General features: G+C 42.3%; 1 protein-coding gene across 22 annotated transcripts in view; it reads right to left on the bottom strand.

Annotated features, from left to right (window-relative positions):
• The window catches only part of nrxn3a (neurexin 3a), a 437,732-nt gene that overhangs the window by 258,857 nt on the left and 157,793 nt on the right, over positions 1–21,082 (bottom strand). For 15 of the 22 annotated variants that reach the window (XM_071365150.1, XM_071365152.1, XM_071365149.1 and 12 more), the window contains exons 12-19: positions 18,959–18,985; positions 16,138–16,257; positions 15,635–15,755; positions 15,018–15,278; positions 13,671–13,861; positions 13,168–13,341; positions 7,923–7,949; positions 5,032–5,151 (exon numbers count right to left, since the gene is read on the bottom strand). In XM_071365150.1, the coding sequence (XP_071221251.1) occupies positions 5,032–5,151; positions 7,923–7,949; positions 13,168–13,341; positions 13,671–13,861; positions 15,018–15,278; positions 15,635–15,755; positions 16,138–16,257; positions 18,959–18,985 (1,041 nt within the window). The remainder of the gene's footprint in view (positions 1–5,031; positions 5,152–7,922; positions 7,950–13,167; positions 13,342–13,670; positions 13,862–15,017; positions 15,279–15,634; positions 15,756–16,137; positions 16,258–18,958; positions 18,986–21,082) is intronic. The other 7 variants (XM_071365147.1, XM_071365148.1, XM_071365134.1 and 4 more) reach the window with 3 other exon arrangements.

Below are 21,082 nucleotides of genomic sequence, written 5' to 3'. Positions count from 1 at the left end.
GAGAGAGAGACACAGAGAGCGAGAGACAGCGAGAGAGACAGAGACAGAGAGAGAGAGACAGAGAGAGACAGAGAGAGACAGAGAGAGAGAGAGAATATAAATTATACCAGAAAGAGAACGAGATAGAGAGCGAGACATATCCATCCCTGCAGCTCGTTTTTGTTTATTTGCTTATTATATTATTTATTCCAAACAGAGAACTATGAAAAAAACACCCAAAGGCAAATTTTGTAAGAGGTACTATTTCATTTGAACCTTAAATTGATTCTCCCACCTTAGATGTGGAATCAATCTACGTTTTTACATATCATGTATCCCCCCCCCCCCATCTTTAAAGGAGTTGAACTCTGTAATCATGGTCTAAACGGAGAACCAGAGAAGGGGGAGCGAGAGAGAGAGAGGAGTGAAAGAGAGAGAAGAGGACACGGGGAAGAGGAAAAGAGAGGAGTTTCCCAGAAATCCTGTTTCTCGGAAGAGGAAATTACAGCCATCTTACAATGTCTGTCAGGTCCCAATGGGAACTCAACACACAAACGGAGAATCCAGACACCTCAAATTACCTCTCAGCATGAGAGAGAAAGAAAGAGAGAGGAGAGAGAAGAGAGAGAAAGCACTATTGAACCCACAACCTGGCCATTCCCAGCGCCACACGCTTACCAACTAGACCTGAAGGCAGCAACACACTCACAGTCTCCACAACTTCCCTGCCGGTTCCCTCTCTAATGTACTGGCATTAATTTACAGCGAGATCATTTAACAGGCAATGGAGCTGCTAACAACTCATTTATTAGTATAGCTCAATCAACGTGACTGCCTAGCCTGGTGTACTGTAGCTAGCTACTATAGCTATGTAGGGACTGGGTCCACATGAATGGTGTGTCTGGTAGTGCAGGGGAAGACACATCTTCCTGTTGTCGGACTGTCGGATGACGCAACTTTCTGTCAATAGACACCGCAACAACAGACCGCGTGTGTGTGTCGGGAAGAGACGGGCAGACGTGTGTTTGTGTACTGCGCGTGTGCTCGCATGTAACATTCCCTTTAAGTGTCATAGTTTATCATGTATGGCCTTCCAAGAAAGTATGGCCTCCGTAATACAAAACCATTTCTGAGAAAGAGGGGAAGATGGACAGAGAGAGAGAGAGAGAGAAGGAATGAGAATCTGTGCTTGTTGTTTTTCCCTACAGAGGAACGACAGAGCCTAAGTGGAGTCGCCAGAAGGTAAAGTAATGATGGTGGGATCTGAAATAGACATAGAGCCTTGCGGGTTGTACGCAGGCGGGCGGGCACACACACACACAAACTGCATTCTTATCAAATACAACAAAGAATCTAAGTGACTAAAACGATGAAAACTCGAATGCCATTAAATATTTGCGTGCATGTGCGCGCATGCGGTGTGTGTGTGTGTGTGTGGTTTGGTGCAGGTTTCTGAGTGTTTTTTTGTCCTATCTATTAACAATGCCAGTGTGACCTTTGAGGGGTAAATGATAACAAGCCAAGCTACTAATTTAATTACATTCATTGAATAATGAGACTTGTTAACGGGCCTGAGGCCTTGGCTAGCTCTCACAACAGCAGCCCAGGAACAGGAGTCCTTGAAATAAAATGTGTATTGTGATTTTTACAAAGAAAGTGTGTGGTTGCGAGTGCATGTGTGCATCCGTGCCTCCTTGTGCTTGTGTGTATGTGTGTGTGTAACCCCAACACCTCTGGTTCCAGGTCAAACCAGGGTGAATAAGCTGGCCCTAGGTCTAAAACCCCACACCTCTTAGATTAGCAGCACCGCTACGATAGCAGGATTAACCATAGCCCACAAAGTAAAGCCAATGGAGAAACCTGCTAGCTAATCCTCCACTGGAATGTTCAATCCATGGGCTCATTATAAAGGGAAAGTAAATAGGTTAGCATTGGATTTGGGCCAGCCACCTATCCATCGCTTACGACTTTCTCTCACATAAAAATACAAAATCAATCAACATTTCGCCATTTCGCCTGAGGAAAACTTTGCAGTACATTCACAAATGAAATCCACAAAGGACAAGAGAAAAAAACACATTGTTTGTAAGATAAGAAAGAAATCTAAATGTGGAATAATTTCAGTCAATCCAGTGGAATTCTGGGAGAATTACTCAGATCGGTCTAAGCCTGTGGGAGAGGGGAGAGGGGAGCTTGTTTGATTTCCCTCCAGCTGGACTCTGTTCTCCGGATCTGTTTCCCAGTCCTACCTCTAACAGGATGATACTGTAATGCCACCTCGTGGTGAAACATTGTGGCTGCGCAGTAAAAATAAAATGGCCTCTTAAAATCATTGGGAGCATTTTGAGTTGTAATTATGAAAGAAAGAACAGTTAATTGGCTCACTAGGCCCCCATTAGTCACTGTCAGAGGCATTCAGATCAATGGTTCAGCCCAGCCAAACACACACATACACCCATGCGCACACCATGTGTGTGTGGTGGGTGGTATGTGTGTGCCCAACAATAGCATGGCAACGTCTCATCCTGTCATTCCCGGTAATTTCCCATCTTATCCGATAGAGCGGAGAGCGGAGGGAAAGACAGATATTTGTGCGGACTGGCAGACCTGACACATGCATTACTCTCCTCGCATTATTTAATTAAGTCACTCCATATCTCCACTAACGCACTTTTAATACAGCGGCTGGCGGAAATACGACAAGGCAAAACCTCTTTGTCATGAAGGGGAGGGGGGAGGAGAGAGGGAAAGAAGCGGGGGGGGGGAGGAGAGAGGGAAAGAAGCGGAAGGGGAGGAGAGAGGGAAGCAGGGAGGGATGGAGGGAGGGGACAGAGACAACAAATGAGCACAATTCCACCTGTCAGTCTTAAATCACAAGAAGGTCAACTTGGCTGATGTGCACTACAGAACCAAAGAGAAAGACCAATCACCTATAACCATCTCTCTGCTGTACTGTGGACATAGCTCATAGGACTGAGGTTGTAAGGGGGAGAGTCTGTGTGTCTGTCTTGTCTTGTCTTGTCTTTCTGTCTTTCTGTCTGTCTGTCTGTCTGTCTGTCTGTCTGTCTGTCTGTCTGTCTGTCTGTCTGTCTGTCTGTCTGTCTGTCTGTCTGTCTGTCTGTCTGTCTGTCTGTCTGTCTGTCTGTCTGTCTGTCTGTCTGTCTGTCTGTCTGTCTGTCTGTCTGTCTGTCTGTCTGTCTGTCTGTAAGGCGGTATGGTCCGGCACGGCATCCCAGCAAAAAAAGGGGGGGGGGGGTACGCCATACCGGTAAAACATGATAATGAAAACAAAATGTCAAGAAAACTGTAGGCTACCACACCATTATCTATTATGACTTTATGTCAGAGGCATGACAAATTAGCTAATGGAAATGGGTGGACAGCCTAAGCTCTAAAATGTAATGTAGTTGGAAGACACCGAAATTTTGCCAGGACAGAGATGAGTGGGCGACACCGAGACGTGCACGGACGCATTCACTCTGGCCTAATGACAATCGCCAAATATCATTACACTTTTTGGTGTTTTGTGAAACAGATGTCTCTTTCCAATGGAGTGGATGAACATGAGCGGGTAGCCTAGTAAAGTAGCCCTTTGAAGTGCTTGCTTGACAATCAGACAAAAAACATGACTGATGATGACTGACGTTACGCCACACTAAAAGGTAATACATTATAAAAGTTAAATGACAAATCTTTAGATCCTGTTGAATTAATAGGGATTCTATACGTAATTCTATGATTCAAATGTGCCGTACCGGGAATGTTTTGGTGAAGCGTGTACACACATAGGAGGTCCCATACCGGGAAGAAATTAAATCTACTTTCACCGCTGGTGTGTGTGTGTGTGTGTGTGTGTGTGTGTGTGTGTGTGTGTGTGTGTGTGTGTGTGTGTGTGTGTGTGTGTCAGATTGATTGTCAGTGTGAGTGAGTGTCAGTGTCGTCAGTGTGACGACAGGATAGTAAGCCAAATAATAACACTTGAAGATCACACTTGGCTTCTTCCTGCGTCTTTTCAAAGACACCGTTTAACCTCCTTGAGACTTACTGTCACTTGAGTCAGTTGTTAATTACATCAGCGACAGAGTCGGTGACTTAGTGTTACTCCAACATGACCTTGTAGCTAAACAGCCTTCTCCAAGCCTTGATGAGACCATTATCTAAGTAAGATATAGACCGACTAATACCAAACGTCAACAATAAGTTATACGTAATAACACACAGCCTCCATGGGGCCTCTGGCACCGCATTATACAGAGATTCCTCTAGTGTATGTTTGAGAGTAATTTAATGGATAAACCGATGGATTTGCGCAGGCCAACGAAACGTAAATGAATCACCCGTTATGAAGCTCGATGTCGAGGTGAAGCTCAATGATCCAAGCCTCTCTGGTGGACTTGTATACACACTTGCGTCTTAGGCATTTAGTGTGCGCTACTTTCTAAGACGACTCGGGGCTGGATTCAATCAGATTTGATGTTTATAAGGTTACTGCCCACTCGAACATACCTTTTGGCGGATATTATTGGGGAAAATGGCTATTAGGTGTGCTTGTCGGGCATCTTTATAAGGTCAGGTGACAGGTCAGCTTATGGTCACCTGATAGGTTACCTGACACAGAGGGCATCTTGGGTAGAACTAGTTTCCATTAAATAATTCTGATTACTGTGTAAATACTACAATGGGGATTTGATTGAATTTAGCCCTTTTAAGTCAGAATATGAGGGACTGTGTCTAGCACCACTAGTGGCTGTGAAATCTCTGAAAACACCCCAGAAAGGAAAGAAACAGCGATTACCTTTAGACGTCTTCAGAGGATTCTCCAAAATGTGTGTGTGTGTGTGTGTGTGTGTGTGTGTGTGCGTACAGCAGTGGAGGCTGCTAAGGGGAGGACGGCTCATAATGAAGGCTGGAGTGGATCTAATAACACATTCCAGCCATTATTATGTGCCGCCATCCCCTCAGCAGCCGCCACTGATGTACAGTGTGTGTGTGTTCAACGTGCATGCGTCTCTGTGCGTTTGCGTGTATAGATAGACAATGAACAGCACTCACGATCATTGCACTGAGTGCCGGTGTAGGAGGTCATGGAACAGTCGCAGGTGTAGTTCTCCCACTGCTGGATACAGACGCCCATGTTGGCACATGAGTCCTCTTGGCAGGTGGTGCTAGGACCTACAGGTGGCAGAGCAGAGCCATGTGATACCCAGGCACGGGTGTGAGCACTAGCCAACAGCTCCCCAACAGGTGCCATGCAGAGGTGTCAGTGCACATCAGTGGGCCATGCACTAGTCAGGTTAGTATAGGTAACAGTACATTACATTACTTCCAAAGGCGTTATAGTACCGTAGAGGTACACCAAAACTGAAGAAAAAGAAAAACCACACGGCATTCCCTCCAAGTAGGTTTTTAGTAAGACTTTTAGTGCACAGACATTGAACAGAGTACTGGACGTGTTTTCAACATGGCTGGTTGATGAGAGAGAACTGGCGGATTCAGACAAGCTGACTAGGGTCCCGTTCTCTCATATTGAGTGGCTCTGTAACAGTGTTATTACATGGTAAGTACTACCTGTACACAGGCACTGTCCACAGTGTAGGCACATGTACTTAAATAGTAGTTACAATGACTATAACAATGTTATTTGATTATAGTTATATGTGAGGAATTGTTAGTGTGTTTGCCAGTCTTTTACATTGTGCAAGCCACAACCTTATTCAATACGTAAATACTGTGGAACAAGATGTAGCTATACACTGTAAATCCATTGCGCCTGTTCATGTCAGCCCCATGTGAATACACAGTTTTAGAGCCACCAGAGGTTAATATGAAGTGTGACCCGGGTGTAAGCTCTCCCATTCTCCCTCCGCCCGCTCCTTGCTCTAGCCAAAACCAGTCTAATGTACAGAGACACTGGGGAAGAGTTACCACATGGGAACAACATGGACAGGAAAGAAGATCCGAGATAAGAGACAAAACATTTTATAGCAAAGTGGTGCACATAGCTAGGATATGTGTTTTTGTTATATAAATGTTGGTGTGGAAGTGTCCAGATAAGTCCAGGGCTGTGTTTCATTCCAGAAAGGTGTTCCCTTCCCCTCTGCCCTCGTCCACTGCCCTTCACGGAACCAAGACAACGGGTCAGACCCTATCCAGTTCTGTCGGAGGGAGTGAGCGAGGGAATATCGGAGGATGCAATCCGTGCGGAATGAAACGCAGTCCAAATGAGAACTTGAGGCTCACCACCTTCTACAGACTCATCCCACGTTTTTGCACGTTTATTTAAAAGGGAATGCAGTGTCTACTGTGCAGTAGTGCAAAACCAATTCAGTGGGAATCGGGACAATATTCCCACCGGAAACGGAAAACCATGTGAAAAAAAGATAACTGCAAATAAACTGGGTTTAAGTGCAATTTTCTTGTGCAAGACCATAATGAAACAAAAAAGTAGTAGAAATAGAACAAAATCATAGTAGGCTAAAAGTGCATTTATTGTGTAATGCAAAGTGCAGCGGAACTTAGATTTATGCAAGATAAAATGATTCACTTCATGTTTTTTTTTTCTACAGGCACCAAATTAGCTACAGACATCGATTTTTTTCTCCCAGTAACCTGAAATAAATCTAGCCATAAATAAGTAGTAATAATACAAGCCGTAAGTGATGATTGTAAGCATTATGGCAAGTCAGCTTCCCAGTTTAAATCTATATTCTATTAATCAACCTGAACACATTCTCAGGGGAAACATATATTAATATTGCTCAGCTGTAGCAGTAGATACATTTTTTCATCTGGGTGGGAATCATTTTCTCCCCAAAATATGGCCTAAAAACCCCTCGGAGTGGACTTTTTGATATGTATAAACGTCTCTAAAACACCAACAGTCTCCAGCCTGCATTGATAGCATGTAAAAGCTGCTGCCGCATTCTAATGAAATTAGCTGTCAGACTGGCGGAATCTCAGATTGAATGTAGGCGACCGTTTCTTTAATTAGTGTGCTAATCACACTGGCCTATCAGGGAGCATCCACACTCTGGGGCTAAAAGCATCTGAGGCGGAAGGGGGAGTGTGTGTGTGTGTGTGTGTGTGTGTGTGTGTGTGTGTGTGTGTGTGTGTGTGTGTGTGTGTGTGTGTATGTGTGTACGTGTGTGTGTACATGCGTGTCTGCCTTTCTGCTGTATGCATGTGTGTGTGTGTGTGTGTGTGTGTGTGTGTGTGTGTGTGTGTGTGTGTGTGTGTGTGTGTGTGTGTGCGTGTGGCGACCCACGGTGCGAGACTTAATGGATTCTTCTGTGACGCTGCCCAGACAGGCGGGAACAGCAACGCTCTCCGTCTAACAACATTAGCATAAAACAAGTACACGGCTCGATACAGAAAAACAAGATCTGCAGACATAATTATACAGGCCGGCTAATGTTTTATTTATGCAAAAGCTCTCCATCGCAATCATTAGTCTGTCTCCCTGCCTGCCCGCCTGCCTGTGAAGTGAGGGTACGACGTAACACTAGCAACCGCTACCTACCATTCTCCAGAAGTGAACCATTTTATAACAAGCACATAGCCAGCCACAGAGAAGCTTTCAATACCTGGCCATGTTTGCAGTGGATTGTGCTTAAATGTACACTGTGCAAGGTGACATCATCATACACAGCGGAGAGACTTCTTGCTTTACCACCAACGACATCAGACTTTAAATCAACCAAGACTGCTATTGACTCCGAACTAATTGCGCTCTACCTCGAGGCATGCCAAAATGTGGAATCTTGGCAAATTACAATGTTTTTGTTGTTGATTTCCGTAAACAGGAAGTCACCCCGCTGTATATGATGATGTCATCTTGCTGAGAGTATCTTTAAGCCAAGGCATTATTCTTTAGTGAGTGGTGACACATAACATTACACACAGCATCTTTGGGCCAAGCTCAGAATGGAATTTGAACCTTCTACCTTGTAGGTCAGCTTTGGTGAAACCAACTTTGTTAGCGAAAAGAACAGAAAGTGAAAAACGATAAAATAAGGTTAGTAGGTGGCCAATGACTGTCGGTTAATAAAGCAAGCGCTTTACTAACATAGACATGCCCTTTAACCTCTCTAAGGAAGGGGTCAGGGGTCAGGGCTACACTACCATGACAACCAAACTATAAGGAGACATGAAACAGATGGGAACAGTACAGAGAAAACATGTAGATGAAGATGGTTATGGATTGGAGATTTTTGGGCCTATTGAGACACATTGTATATTGTCACATCAACAAATGAAGGCCTATTTGGAAGGGCACTGCATCATCGGTTTAGCTACATGTTTACCTGTTTAGTCATTGCACATAATTCAGACACACTTTACTAAAATATTCATATTCAAGTGAAAATGACAACAGGAAATAACAAACAGACATCTGCATGGAAACCTGCAAAGGAATATGACGAAAGCATATATTTTCATTTGACACGAATAAGGTATTTAATCAAACCCAATTAGGATTTTTAAACATTTTGTAGGTTTATACTTAAAAGCATAATGGGACCAGTGCTGCTCAAGAGTGATGAAAACACAAAGGTTAGTATGCATATGTTTTACAATGAAGGAATGAGGACAAACGACACAAGACGGTTCAGGGATGACGTGAGTCACAGAAACAATGAAATACAGTTTAACACTAATTTTGTTGACCTTCAGATTAAACTTAATTGCATTGTTGCCTACAGTAATGAATGAGAGCTGCATTGGACAATTAGGCACTAATGCTCTTCAAGGCCTCTAGTTCTCAGCTTTCAGCTCAGTACCCCAATGGTCGAGGCTTTAGCGCCATCTAGCGAGGGTTTTCTTCAATTACAATAAACTATGCCTTACATTTAAAGTTTCGGACTATGATGCTCCCCAAATAGCCGACTACAAGTCCATTGTTGATCCCTGATTAAAACTGCATGACCATATTATAATTAAAGGGTCACATTGTTTTGTCATTAACTGTGAATAGGGGAGCCTAAAGTAATAAAGCAGATTCGCGACTATTTGTGTTTGTTCGTTTGTAATTGAAGTTGCCTATTTATTCATGGTCAACGCTATGGAGGATCCTTGGGAAGTCCCTAACCATTACCCCTACCACTAACCATTAAACTTACCTAACCACAACCTTAACCGTTATCTTAACCATTTAAAATGTAAACTTTGATGGGGTACGGATGTCCCAAGGAACACGGATAGAACGGACTATTTATTCATGTTCTGATAAAAGCTCACAATCGTATGTGTTAGCAAAAGTGTTTCTTTACGTGCATGCTTAAACCAAGTCATCACGTTGCTTATTTGACATAAAAAAAAAAACACTGTTTAGTTTGTAACATTTCGGTCAACTCGCCACGCTTCTGGGTCTTCATGTTGGGCGTTATAGAGACGCCTAATCTCATGCATTACTTTACCTGGACCCAGTTTCCCGTAGTGATGGAATTGAGGCTTTACCAGTGTTTTAATGACCCATCTTTTCCAAAGACACCGCGCAGGAAAAAAAACTTCGCTAAGAGGCTACGTATGCTTGATCTGAATTGTGTGATGCAATTTCGATGCACGCAGAGGCCAAATTGCGGTCCATACCTCATGCGGTGCGCCTCTCAAAGTTTTTAACAACCCGGAGGGGCTCCATTTGGCGCAATAAGAATGAAAGCCCTGACTTCTGCAGAGACCATATCACAGTAAATGCTGTACGGCCAATGCAGACGTCAGATTGACCGTGCACCGACTTTCAGTGTGTTGTTGGAGCATGGGTAGATACTGATAGTCTCGGATAAGCTTTCTCCATTCAAACCTACATTATAGGCCTACTTATTCCACAATAGGCCTACTGACGACGGATCAACTCATATTAGGATTACCACCTATAGTTGCAAATATTGAGGCAGGGCATTATAATGCTTAGGCCTACCCTATAACAATGTACTAAAATCACAATTGTGCACGTTGTCACACAGTATTACATATGTCGAGGCAAACATTTGACAGTGTAGTATAGAATTAGCCGAACAGAACTCAACTGACTGAACTATGGACTCTGTAGCCTAACCTAAGTTTTTATGCAGTGATCTCGGGTTTTCATTTTAAGCATATTTTTTTATTCTTGTCTTGTTTGTAACAATAGCAAAGACATTGGCAACCGCGTGGTGAACTTCATTCCGAAGATATCACCGGCCAGAGACAGATAAACAGCTTGATTTTATGTTTAGCCGGGAGGTCTTCTGCGTATAAAGTGATGCAAAAGGGCATCGCATACGCCTCGATCACACCTACTGTACCATTGCACAAAATGGTATGTACGCGTCGTCATCTGGATATGTGTGCAATAAAAGTTAAACATTCACCTTCTGCTACCATTGCTGTCAAGCCGTCTACACACGCAGTTTGATGCAGCACACAGAACACACTGCAATTGCCTCTGCGATGTCCTTCTGATGTACCGAAACGTAAATCAATGTGAGTGGGATGGAGGCGTTGGCTGTTGTACAAGTGGTCTGAGGCAGTCCGTAAATACGAACATTTAGTAAGTACAACTTTAGTAAGAATGGTTTTTAGTAAGAATGATTTAAACAATGCTCCTATGAATGTTCTAAGATGAACTTAACCTGAACATGCTTATGGGAAACCGGGCCCAGTGTAGTTCCCACAGACTGTTTGGGATCATTCATTCTGATAGTGTTGTTGGTTGTGTATAGACAATGTTGAGTTGTTTTAGCGTCCCAGGTAGGCTATAGACCAGGGTTTCCTAACTGGTGGCCAGCAGGCCGAATTTGGCTTGCGGGTGGATTTCTGTGCCCCACCCAGGTTTTCTGAGCAAATGTATTTACAATTTTTTTTTAATTGTTGGACATAAAACACCAGGAAATCAGCTCCAAGTGATTTGAATTTTGGGAATACTTGGGAACAGATTTCCAAAATTCAAATCACTTGGAGCTGATTTCCTGTATGTCCAACAATAATAAAAAATATTTAAAAAAGCATAATAACATGTGATCGTATACAAATGTAAGCAAGGTTTGAAATGATTATGTTAAATATTACATCTGTTTGGGATTTTTTAATCGGTCAATTTGAAGCCTACAAATGAATTAATAGCAATTATGTCCCCCCACCACCATCCGCTCAATAAAAAAAGTGGCTGGCGGCTGAATATTGTTGATGATCCCTGCTCTAGACTCGGCTGCGAGTCTTTCTGCAGTGTTGCAGTGTTTGGGTGTTTTGCCTGCCATCAGGTTGCTAGTAATTAACTTTGGTTCATTTTTGTTGAACTTGAAACTTTTTGTACTACAACAAATTTTTACCTTGAAATCATGGACTCATTTTTTTTTGTGTGCCTACAACACTGTTCATAAAATCATAGTTTTTGATCATGCTGATCATCTGCTGTTGAACTATGTGCTCCAAAACCCAACTGACTACCCTGCCATTATTCTTGACAGGAAAGTTCATTACATGACAATGATTTAGCAAAAGAATAAGTGAAAATACACACACCGACGCAAATATGCGCGCACACATTCTCACAACCACTCACAGACAAACACATTACAACAAAGAAGAAATGCCATGGATGTGATACAACAGAAGACCAAATAAATATGACGTATGAGCTTTTATTGTGAAGATTAAATAAACAGATATTTCACACATACATCACGGAGTATACTGTATCTCCCAAAGTAACATTCAGACTTGTAATGAGAGGAAGACTTACGGGGGATATAACTATTGAGTTGTAGATATCCTGTACAATAGTCATAATGTTAAAAGGTACATTAGGTATATACTGCACCGTTATGTGGCTCTCTGATATGGTATTTTCAAAAGAACAAAGAAGAAAACAGAAGAACAGATACGCAACAGATAGATTGAAATCAAAAACAAGATGAGAAAACACTCACACAAAAGAAAAAGGGAAATAAATGTTCAGAAAACAAAGTGATTCACGTGCAAACTCTTATGACTCAGGAAACTCGCCCAACTGACCAAAAACCATATTAACGAAAAATGATACTTGAAGAATAATCAAAAGAGCATAGAGTATTTGCAGCGATAATTCTTAATTTGAATGAAATGTGATGCTAGTGCAAAAATATTTCAATAGGCCGTCTTCGGCTAGTTGATATGCATGGAATATTTAAAATAAACGCTAAACAAACTGAAACTTTTGGCATTTTAGTTGTGTGCGCACATTGCATACAAGCTGTTGTATCATATCTGGGGTTTTCATATGGCTCCATAGAGATATTACAATTCTTATTCATACTATTCTCTATAGTTGTATTGTTGCTTGGGCAAGAATAGCCGATTACATTTCTAATCTGGATATGAGTACAAACTGTATGTAAATTTGGGTTGTACAGTATAGTGTGTTAAATCAACAAATAGCCAATCTTAGCTATGTATGACAAGGACTTATAATACAGCACAAAATAGTAATTGATCACATGACACTTACATGCCCACACAATCAAACGTTTTGTATACAAAACGGACATAATCAACATACCGGTAGCTCCCTGTCCTGTATGTACAGAAACACTTCTACACAAGTTTTTTCTTTATGTGTATTTTTTGTCTTTCTGAAACATGACTGTAGTTATCAATCATGACGAGCTCCTAAAACACCAATAAAAAAGGTAAACATCTCAAAACAACAAAATCAACAATGGAGCACCTGGTTGTGCTTGTGCTAATGTTTACTCATGTTATTGTAATGCTGCTTTGAGCTGTGCTGATGTGACATCATCATTGTGCGACCAATGTGGCCGATATGAGCTAGGTCTGGTCCTCAAGGTTGAAGTTACCCGTCACCACATATCTATCATTTCCTAACTTCTTTATACATTAGGATGAATTAATACTGACCCTTCACCATTGGTTAGGGTCAACATCTACTGTACCTACTGTAACAATGGCAGTTGTTGGTGGTTGTAAATGTCCAGCCCTGCTCTAACTAACAGAGGGCTGTCTGGGTGGTGAGTGAGGTGACCAGCAGTGTTAGTAGGATGGACGAGGGAGCGTAAGGTACAAGGGAGGTGGAGCTACTGTTGGAGTTAAGGAGGAAGAATGGGCTCCCTGAGCTGTCGTTGACGTTTTTGTTGTTTCTGGGGTTGTAGTTTGGGTTGTAGTTTGAGTTTGAGCTGAAGTCCGAGTCGGACATGGTTTTGAGGGAGGGTGTACCTTCGCATCCTCGCTCGATCTGCCCGCTGCGGAACAGCGCGTCCTGGAGGAGGTCAGGGAGGCGGCCGTTGAGGTCCACAGAGGCCAGGCAGCCTTGGAAGCCGTCCCGGGACGCCACCAGCTTGGGCAGGCTACCGTACATACCAGGGCCCAGCCCAGCGATAAACAGGTCACCTGGAGGGAGGAGGAGAGAGGACACCAACATGTACTGACAGAGTCGAGCTTTATCACTAAGTCTTTTATTTTACAGTCCTGGTAATGCTTTGTTTTACGGTCCTGTTTAAGCTGTTATTTGCAAATAGATTATGTTTTTAAAGAGTGTTTTACGATAACTAATTGTAAAAATTCTACATAACCAACCAGGGTGGACGTGTGCGACTCAAAACCACAATAGCCCATTGAGCTAAAGCCCAGGCATTAGCCCTGGGACATGGGTATTCAGGTCTCAAGCAAGGTTAGTCATCCCACATGGTTCACTGAACCACCTCTGTTATATACTCTACCTTTCAGGTCAAGGTTTTTGGCTCCATTGACCACCTGGCTGGTTGCCTTGGCGTCCACCTTCAGCGTGTGGATGTTGCTGTTGTCACGGGTGATGACCACGTTGTGCCACTGGTTGTCATGGAGAGCCCGGTCGCTGTTACCCTTGATGACGTTAGGCCCATTGCCAAGGTCAAACACGTAGTGGATGTACCTGAGGGAGGTCAAAAGTCAGTCTGGTTACTGAATAGAACACCTGCTTGACTGATGGGAGTGGCGCAGCAGAGGAGATGACCTCTAGGCCTCTGTGAGTGGAGTATGGGAACTAGAATATGTCAAAATGGTGACATATAACCATTGTAGTTATACACTACATGGTATGTTGCGGGGACATGCTTCCGTTCAGTCACAAGAGCATTAGTGAGATCGGGCACTGATGTTGGGAGATTAGGCCTGGCTCGCAGTCGGCGTTCCAATTCATCCCAAAGGTGTTCGATGGAGTTGAGGTCAGGGCTCTGTGCAGGCCAGTCAAGTTCTTCCACACCGATCTCGACAAACCATTTCTCTATGGACCTCGCTTTGTGCACGTGGGCATTTCGTGCTGAAACAGGAAATGTCCATCCACAAACTGTTGCCACAAAGTTGGAAGTACAGAATCGTCTAGAATGTCATTGTATGCTGTGAGGTTAAGATTTCCCTAAGGGGCCTAGCCTGAACCATGAAAAACAGCCCCAGACCATTATTCCTCCTCCACCAAACTTTACAGTTGGCACTATGCATGCGGACAGGTTGCGTTCTCCTGGCATCCGCCAAACCCAGATTCGTCCGTCGGACTGCCAGATGGTGAAGCATGATTCATCACTCCAATGGCGGCAAACTTTACACCACTCCAGCCAACGCTTGGTATTGCGCATGGTGATCTACTCGCTTCAGCAATCAGCGGTCCCGTTCTGTGAGCTTGTGTGGCCTACCACTTCACGGCTGAGCCGTTGTTGCTCCTAGACGTTTCCACTTCATAATAACAGCACTGACAATTGAGCGGGGCAGCTCTAGCGGGGCAGAAATTTGACTAACTGACTTGTTGGAAAGGTGGCTTCCTATGACAGTGCCACATTGCAAGCTCTTCAGTACAGCCCATTCTACTGCCAATGTTTGTCTACGGGTGTGGCTGAAATAGCCGAATCCACTAATTTGAAGGGGTGTCCATATACATATTAATTACAGTATATGTCACTTATTGTAACATATTGTTATATGCTACTGTAATACCGTCCCTGTGTGCACCTACTGTCCTTCATAGTGGTGGTGACAAAAACAAACAAAAAACGTAATTAACAACAAAGTCTAAGACCAGGTCGGATCCCACTCACCCTTTGACTAGCTCCACAGCGATGAAGTCGTTTCCGTCTCCACTGTTGAACATTATGAAGCCGTCCGGGGAGGTGGTTTTGAACTGGAAAAACAGGTGCATGGAGGTGTAGGCCTGCAGGGTGGCCAGGCTCAGGTAGCTGCTCTTGGACTTGAAGGTCACAGGGTCAGCGATGATGGAGCGCATGCCAAACCGGGCGTTTAGCTCGCAGAAGTCGATGTCTCCGTTCTTACAGAGATCAATGTACAGCATGCCGTTGAACCTGGAGTCAATAGATTGGAAGAAAGTTCTATTTGAAAAATGTATTATCGGATGCATTTAAAACAGATCAACTAAACCACTTTCTTGCTAACTGGAAGGACTTGTCATTCACTAGCGGCAAACGTATATCGACAAGATCTGCTGAAGTGAAGCAACAGCCATGTTAACTGATTTAGATATGGTCTCACCAAAACTGACACCATGTCAACACATCCAATGCGATGGCGTAGTACTCACATTGAAATCTGTTCGCATTGCCTGTAAACAGCTTGTATCTTGTATACTGTTATGTCTTTCTGGGTGAAGTGACAACGTTTAGAACAGTATATAGCAGAAAGTGTATAACAAAAGAGGAACCTGAGGCTCTGCAGGTGTCCGATGAAGCTAGAGGGGATGGCCGAGACGAAGCGTCTCTCCGTCATGATGCCCGTCTCGATGTTGTGGAACTCAAGCCGGGTGTGGTCACCCGCCATCTGGCCTGGAGTAGGGGATGAAGTGAAAAAGAAGGAAAAAGAAAAAAGAAAAGAAAAAGAAAACACTGTCTGATACTAACAAAAAAGGGTTGAATTTAAAGAGGCGGTGAATTTCCGGTACGATACGGGTGACTACAATCTAATAGTACAACTGAATAAACTCCGCGAGAACAATTCAGACATATGAATAGATGTCAACAGTTTACAGTCACCTTTCTCAAATAACTATTTCAAATAACATTTAAAACCCCTAGAAGGATAGTTCATGTTAATTAGCTAATTCTGTAATTCCCGTAAGCCTTAAACTAAATGAGAACACCAGACACATCACCCATACAAACAGTGGCAGATGAGGAACTTTCTCTCAGACTGTAGCTAGTATAGTACCTTCTGCTACGTCATCGTCCACCGTGAGCTTGTAGGTTTTGCCCCGGCGGACCACGCGGACCGTATGCCACTCATTATCATTGAGTTTTTGCCCAGCATACAGGGTCTCTGGTCCCTTGCCTGAGAACGATGGTTGGTCACAAAGTTAATGTTGTCCTGCCTCACCAACCAAACCTTTGCTTTCCAGTTGCTTTCCAGTTTCCAATAGGGGCTGTTATAGTGGGCCTTTTCCAATAGAAGGAGGTGATATAATGGCCTTATTTGTAACGACTCAAAAGAGCGGGTGTAATTCAAGGCATATATTGGGGATGATGATAGCAGAGCACCTTGAACATGTCAAGTTGATTTGTATTCTGATTCATTTTCAAATTGGGATCATTTTTGCATTTTCACTTTTCAAATTACATGTGTACTGGTGTGTTACTGTGGAAAACAAAGGTTTGGTTATTTTGGTAAAAAGCAACAACGAATACATTTTTCTACAACAATATTTCTTAAATTGTGATTGCACACTGGAATAGCACCCTCACTGCGGAAACGTACGATTTTAAATATGTACTCAGCAGAAAAACACTGCAGTCAATGTAACAATTACACAGCTTTTACTCATCATAGGGTCTGGAAATACCTTCCAAATACTTTCAAAATCTGTTATTAGTAGATGAATACTACGTAGTTCAAAGAGGACTGTAGTGTTACCTACACGTATACTAGGTTATTACTGTATCTCTCACAGCCAGGTAACGCCCCAGAGCTGATCGCTTGGACTTCAGCTTGGTTTAACCAGAATCCCTCTAAGCACCAGTAAAGCCCAGTGATCTAGACAGTCTACTGCACTACCGTGTGCGTGTGCGAGCAGTTGACGGTGTGTGTGTGTGTCCGACACTACTTATCTGGCCTCTGTAATGACAGGAGATACAGGAGCTTCAGCAGGAGCGATATTCTCCGGGACACTTCCGTGTGTTCTCACCCTGTCATGGGTGTGCTGTTGATTTAAACCAGCCGACACAAACAGAGTCTGGCAGACACAACCACATGGGCTCGGAACCCCTGGAGGGATGCTGCACTGATTTGGACGGTTTCTCGTTTCCTTGTGCTGTCATTCGGGAGTGTTAACAACTTGACTTTTAGTTTTGAAGGTGGCGGTTATTGGGCACAGTAATGTCATCACATCATTTCGGGGTAATGCTCGTAATGTTACTCATAACTAAGGTGTACTGTACAGCTCTTTTATAACTAAGACTATTAGCTCAGAGTAGCTCTTAAATCACAAAATAGGCCTCATTTCACACAATATTACAATGGGGGTAAAAATATAAGTGGTTGGAAAGGTACTGTGGGTTTATTTCTGAGACCACCTTGATTTTCTTTTCCAGGTGGGCTACCCAGCAGAAGACATTATGTCAAATCTGGATTCCACTCTTTGTCCTGAAATGCCACAGCAATTTACTGCAGCAATTAGCATCAGACATTATAGGAGCCGAATGTACAATAACAGTAATCATATCTGTCACTCACACACACAAGCATGCACACAGGAACGCGTGGACACACACGCACGCAGGAACACGTGCACACACACACACATACTGAACGCGTCTCTTACATAAAAGACCTCAGTCCTCACGTGCTCTTAGTCTGTCGAGAGCTTTGAAACTAATGTGCAGCACTTAAAATGTACTTTTCATTCTAGTGTCTGACAATTAAAAAAACCTCATAACGACTCTTGACTACAGAGACATGTGTTGTTGTGCACCTTTGAAAACATCATCCATGGCAATAGTATGTTGACTCCTTCACGCACACAGACAGACAGACAGACAGACAGACAGACAGACAGACAGACAGACAGACAGACAGACAGACAGACAGACAGACAGGACAGAGACAGTACTGTACACTAAAGGTTTCCGAGCCCTATTCATGAGTAAAAGCAGTTCATGTTGACCTACTCCCCAACAGTATGGACACTTAATATACCTGGGTGTAGTATAGTGTCGTACTAAAGCTCTGACATAGAGACACATGTTTAGATGCAAACAGAGCTCACCAAATTGACACATTAAAGAAATCGTACAGTAGCATGACACTGATATAATCATAATTAAACCATTAACTAATTTGTCGCATTTCACTTGAAGAGGACATACACTATATGAATAGTATAACATCTTTATATATATATATATATGTTTATAATTGTGTATATTCAAGTTACTTATTCTACAACACATATATATTGCAGTAGAATAAGTATATGTATTCTATGTTGTCCACCTACGATGAAGCTCTTTCATGTAAGAATTTTCAAATGTTTAGTTACGTAACAAGTGGTGATTTATTAATCTCAACTTCATGATGAAAACCAAAACGCTAAACATTGTATCTGCCATATAGGATTTTTGAAAAGGGTTATATAATTATCCATCTCTAAAAAGGGAATGCATATTGCAGCAAAAAAACGCTAAATCAAACTTTCATTACAGTAGAACTTCCTATATAACTAAAATACATTCATGCGGGGGGAAAAAATCTGTCACGGGACATTATAACATGAAATGTTCTTATTTCATAAAATATGGCCTCACATAAAACTAAAACCTAAGAGATTAACAAATCACCACCCTGACTGTCTGTTTCCAGTTTGAGTGTTTCTGTTGTCCGTGATCTATTGATGGTCTGACCAGTTCAACTGACAGACACACCCCTTCTCCAACCAACACCATAGGGATTAGAGAAAGACACACTTCAAATAACACATTCCTTTAAACAGCAGAGTATCATAATACAAGAGCAAAATGAAACTTGAGTGTTAACTTACTGGAAGTACAGTTTATCCTGATACAGTCTAGATGGGGAAGAATAAATGACAGATGAAATTGCATCCTTCAAGGTTATAGCTGCAGACATCCAAAAACAAGAATTCCACCCTTCCGGGGACGTCCACATGCAGAGAGGCGGCCATTTTGTAGGGGGGAGGTGGGGGGGGGGAGTCCTATATAGACTTTCAGGTGCTAGACTGTTCGCTTAGATTACAAATGGCTGGCTTGAATTCTACAAGTGTGACTGCAATTGCAATATGATTGTAATAACTGGTAATGTAGCAATAAGTATGAGGTAGAATGAATATATTCACAAATGTCAAATCTTTGGTCCATATACAATAGTTATGGCTGACATGGGGATTAGTTGGGTGTTGTATGGTAAAATGTACATAGCGCTTTTGCAGCACTTGTTTAAGTTATGAAATTAACTTAGTTTTGTGACCACCGCTATAACACTTAGATTATACACATATGGGCAAATGTAATTTATTTAAAGCTGCATAACAAGGACACTGGCTGTCAACATTTTAAAAATGGCCGCTTTTATTTTACCAACCACATAGATTCTCCAACCCAGCATAGATTTCCATTTTGGAATAGTTTTCACTTTGATTTTAAACTCAAAGTCTCCAGCTCCGAAGCCTTCACACCAACTTGTTGACTAAACAGGCAATTAAAATCATATATCTGATATTAGCAAGAAGGTGGTGATAGCTATTCATATTGGAGCCACAGATCTTTGAAACAGTGCAATGCTATTCTACTTGACACTTGAATAAACTTAAATATAAAACAAAAGTGTTAACAACACTTTTATTATTTTGGAGCAAAATATTTCCAAGATGATCAATTTAAAAAAGCGAATGGACTAGTGAAAGATAATTGAATAGTTCCTTCGCTGACAACAAATTCCTACCTGTTATAAGGGCTACAGGTTTCTGTGGACGGACATTTTGAGTTGGCCTATGGGATCCTGCAAGGGACATTCTGGGTTGGTCACCATGTGGCTGGTGGGTTCATGTGTCGTCAACCGCAACAGAAAAGTGGGAGCGAACAGCCGCGATCCAATCAGCACCAGCACCATGCAGAGGCATAAGACCCTCATATCTAACAGTACAGTATAGAGACTGTGTTGCTCAGTTGGTAGAGCGTGGCGCTTACAAGGGGTGTGGGTTCGATTCCCACTGGGGTCACCCACACGTAAAATGTATGCACGCATGACTAAGTCGCTTTGGATAAAAGCATCTTCTAAAATGCGTAAATATTATATACAATGTAGGTTGTTTCTATGAAACAATGTATAATATGGGTTTAGATAAACATATCAAGAATATGTATCTCTTCAACACTTAAATGTGGATATGTGATGCTTGTTATTGATATTGTATTTGATACCAAAAGTGAATTGTGTAGCCAATTTTTGTGTAGCCAATTTTTGTAGTTGCAATGCAGTTTCTTCTTAATAAAATACTTTGATGACTAAAGTAATATTTAGTGTGCATAATATAGTCTATCAATTGCTACTGTAGGTACTATAACAACGAAGCACACTACAAACTATTATGACAAATATCCAGCTTTATTAAAGCTTTAATCAATGTTAAAGACAAATAGTGTGTAAATATAGGTTATGTATACTAGTGCTTCTTTCCTTTTTGTAACACAGTGGTGTGTTTGTAAAAAAGAGAGAAGGAAGGTTGCCTGGGGGGCAGCCAGCTGCAGGTTTGGCTGGGCTCTGTTCTCGGGCTGTTCGCCTGACGGGCCGCAGGCTTAAGGCCTTTGAAGGGGTGAATACCATCTTTTGACAAAGCATGATGGGAAAATGGAGTTGATAGCTAGATGTACATAGAGAGCGTATATAGTATGTGTACACCATAAACAAATAGAAGGAGAACAAACCCAAAATCAAAAGCCAAGAATTCTCAACTTGAAGACAAGAAGATGATGTTAGTTGAAAATGTAAAGTTGAGATTTTTTCTTTCTCAATTTCCTGTCGATGATGAACTGAGAATCAGTTGGAGTAAGTCACCTCTTAGAAAGTCACAGCACGGCACAATGCTTATAAAGATGTATTTTATATACTATATTATAATAACAATAGTGTGCAAATCAGCCATAGT

The sequence above is a fragment of the Salvelinus alpinus genome, chromosome 25, assembly GCF_045679555.1.
Source record: "Salvelinus alpinus chromosome 25, SLU_Salpinus.1, whole genome shotgun sequence".
Lineage (NCBI taxonomy): Eukaryota > Metazoa > Chordata > Actinopteri > Salmoniformes > Salmonidae > Salvelinus > Salvelinus alpinus.
The sequence above is the reverse complement of the archived record's forward strand: the minus strand, read 5'-3'. Positions and strand labels throughout refer to the sequence as shown.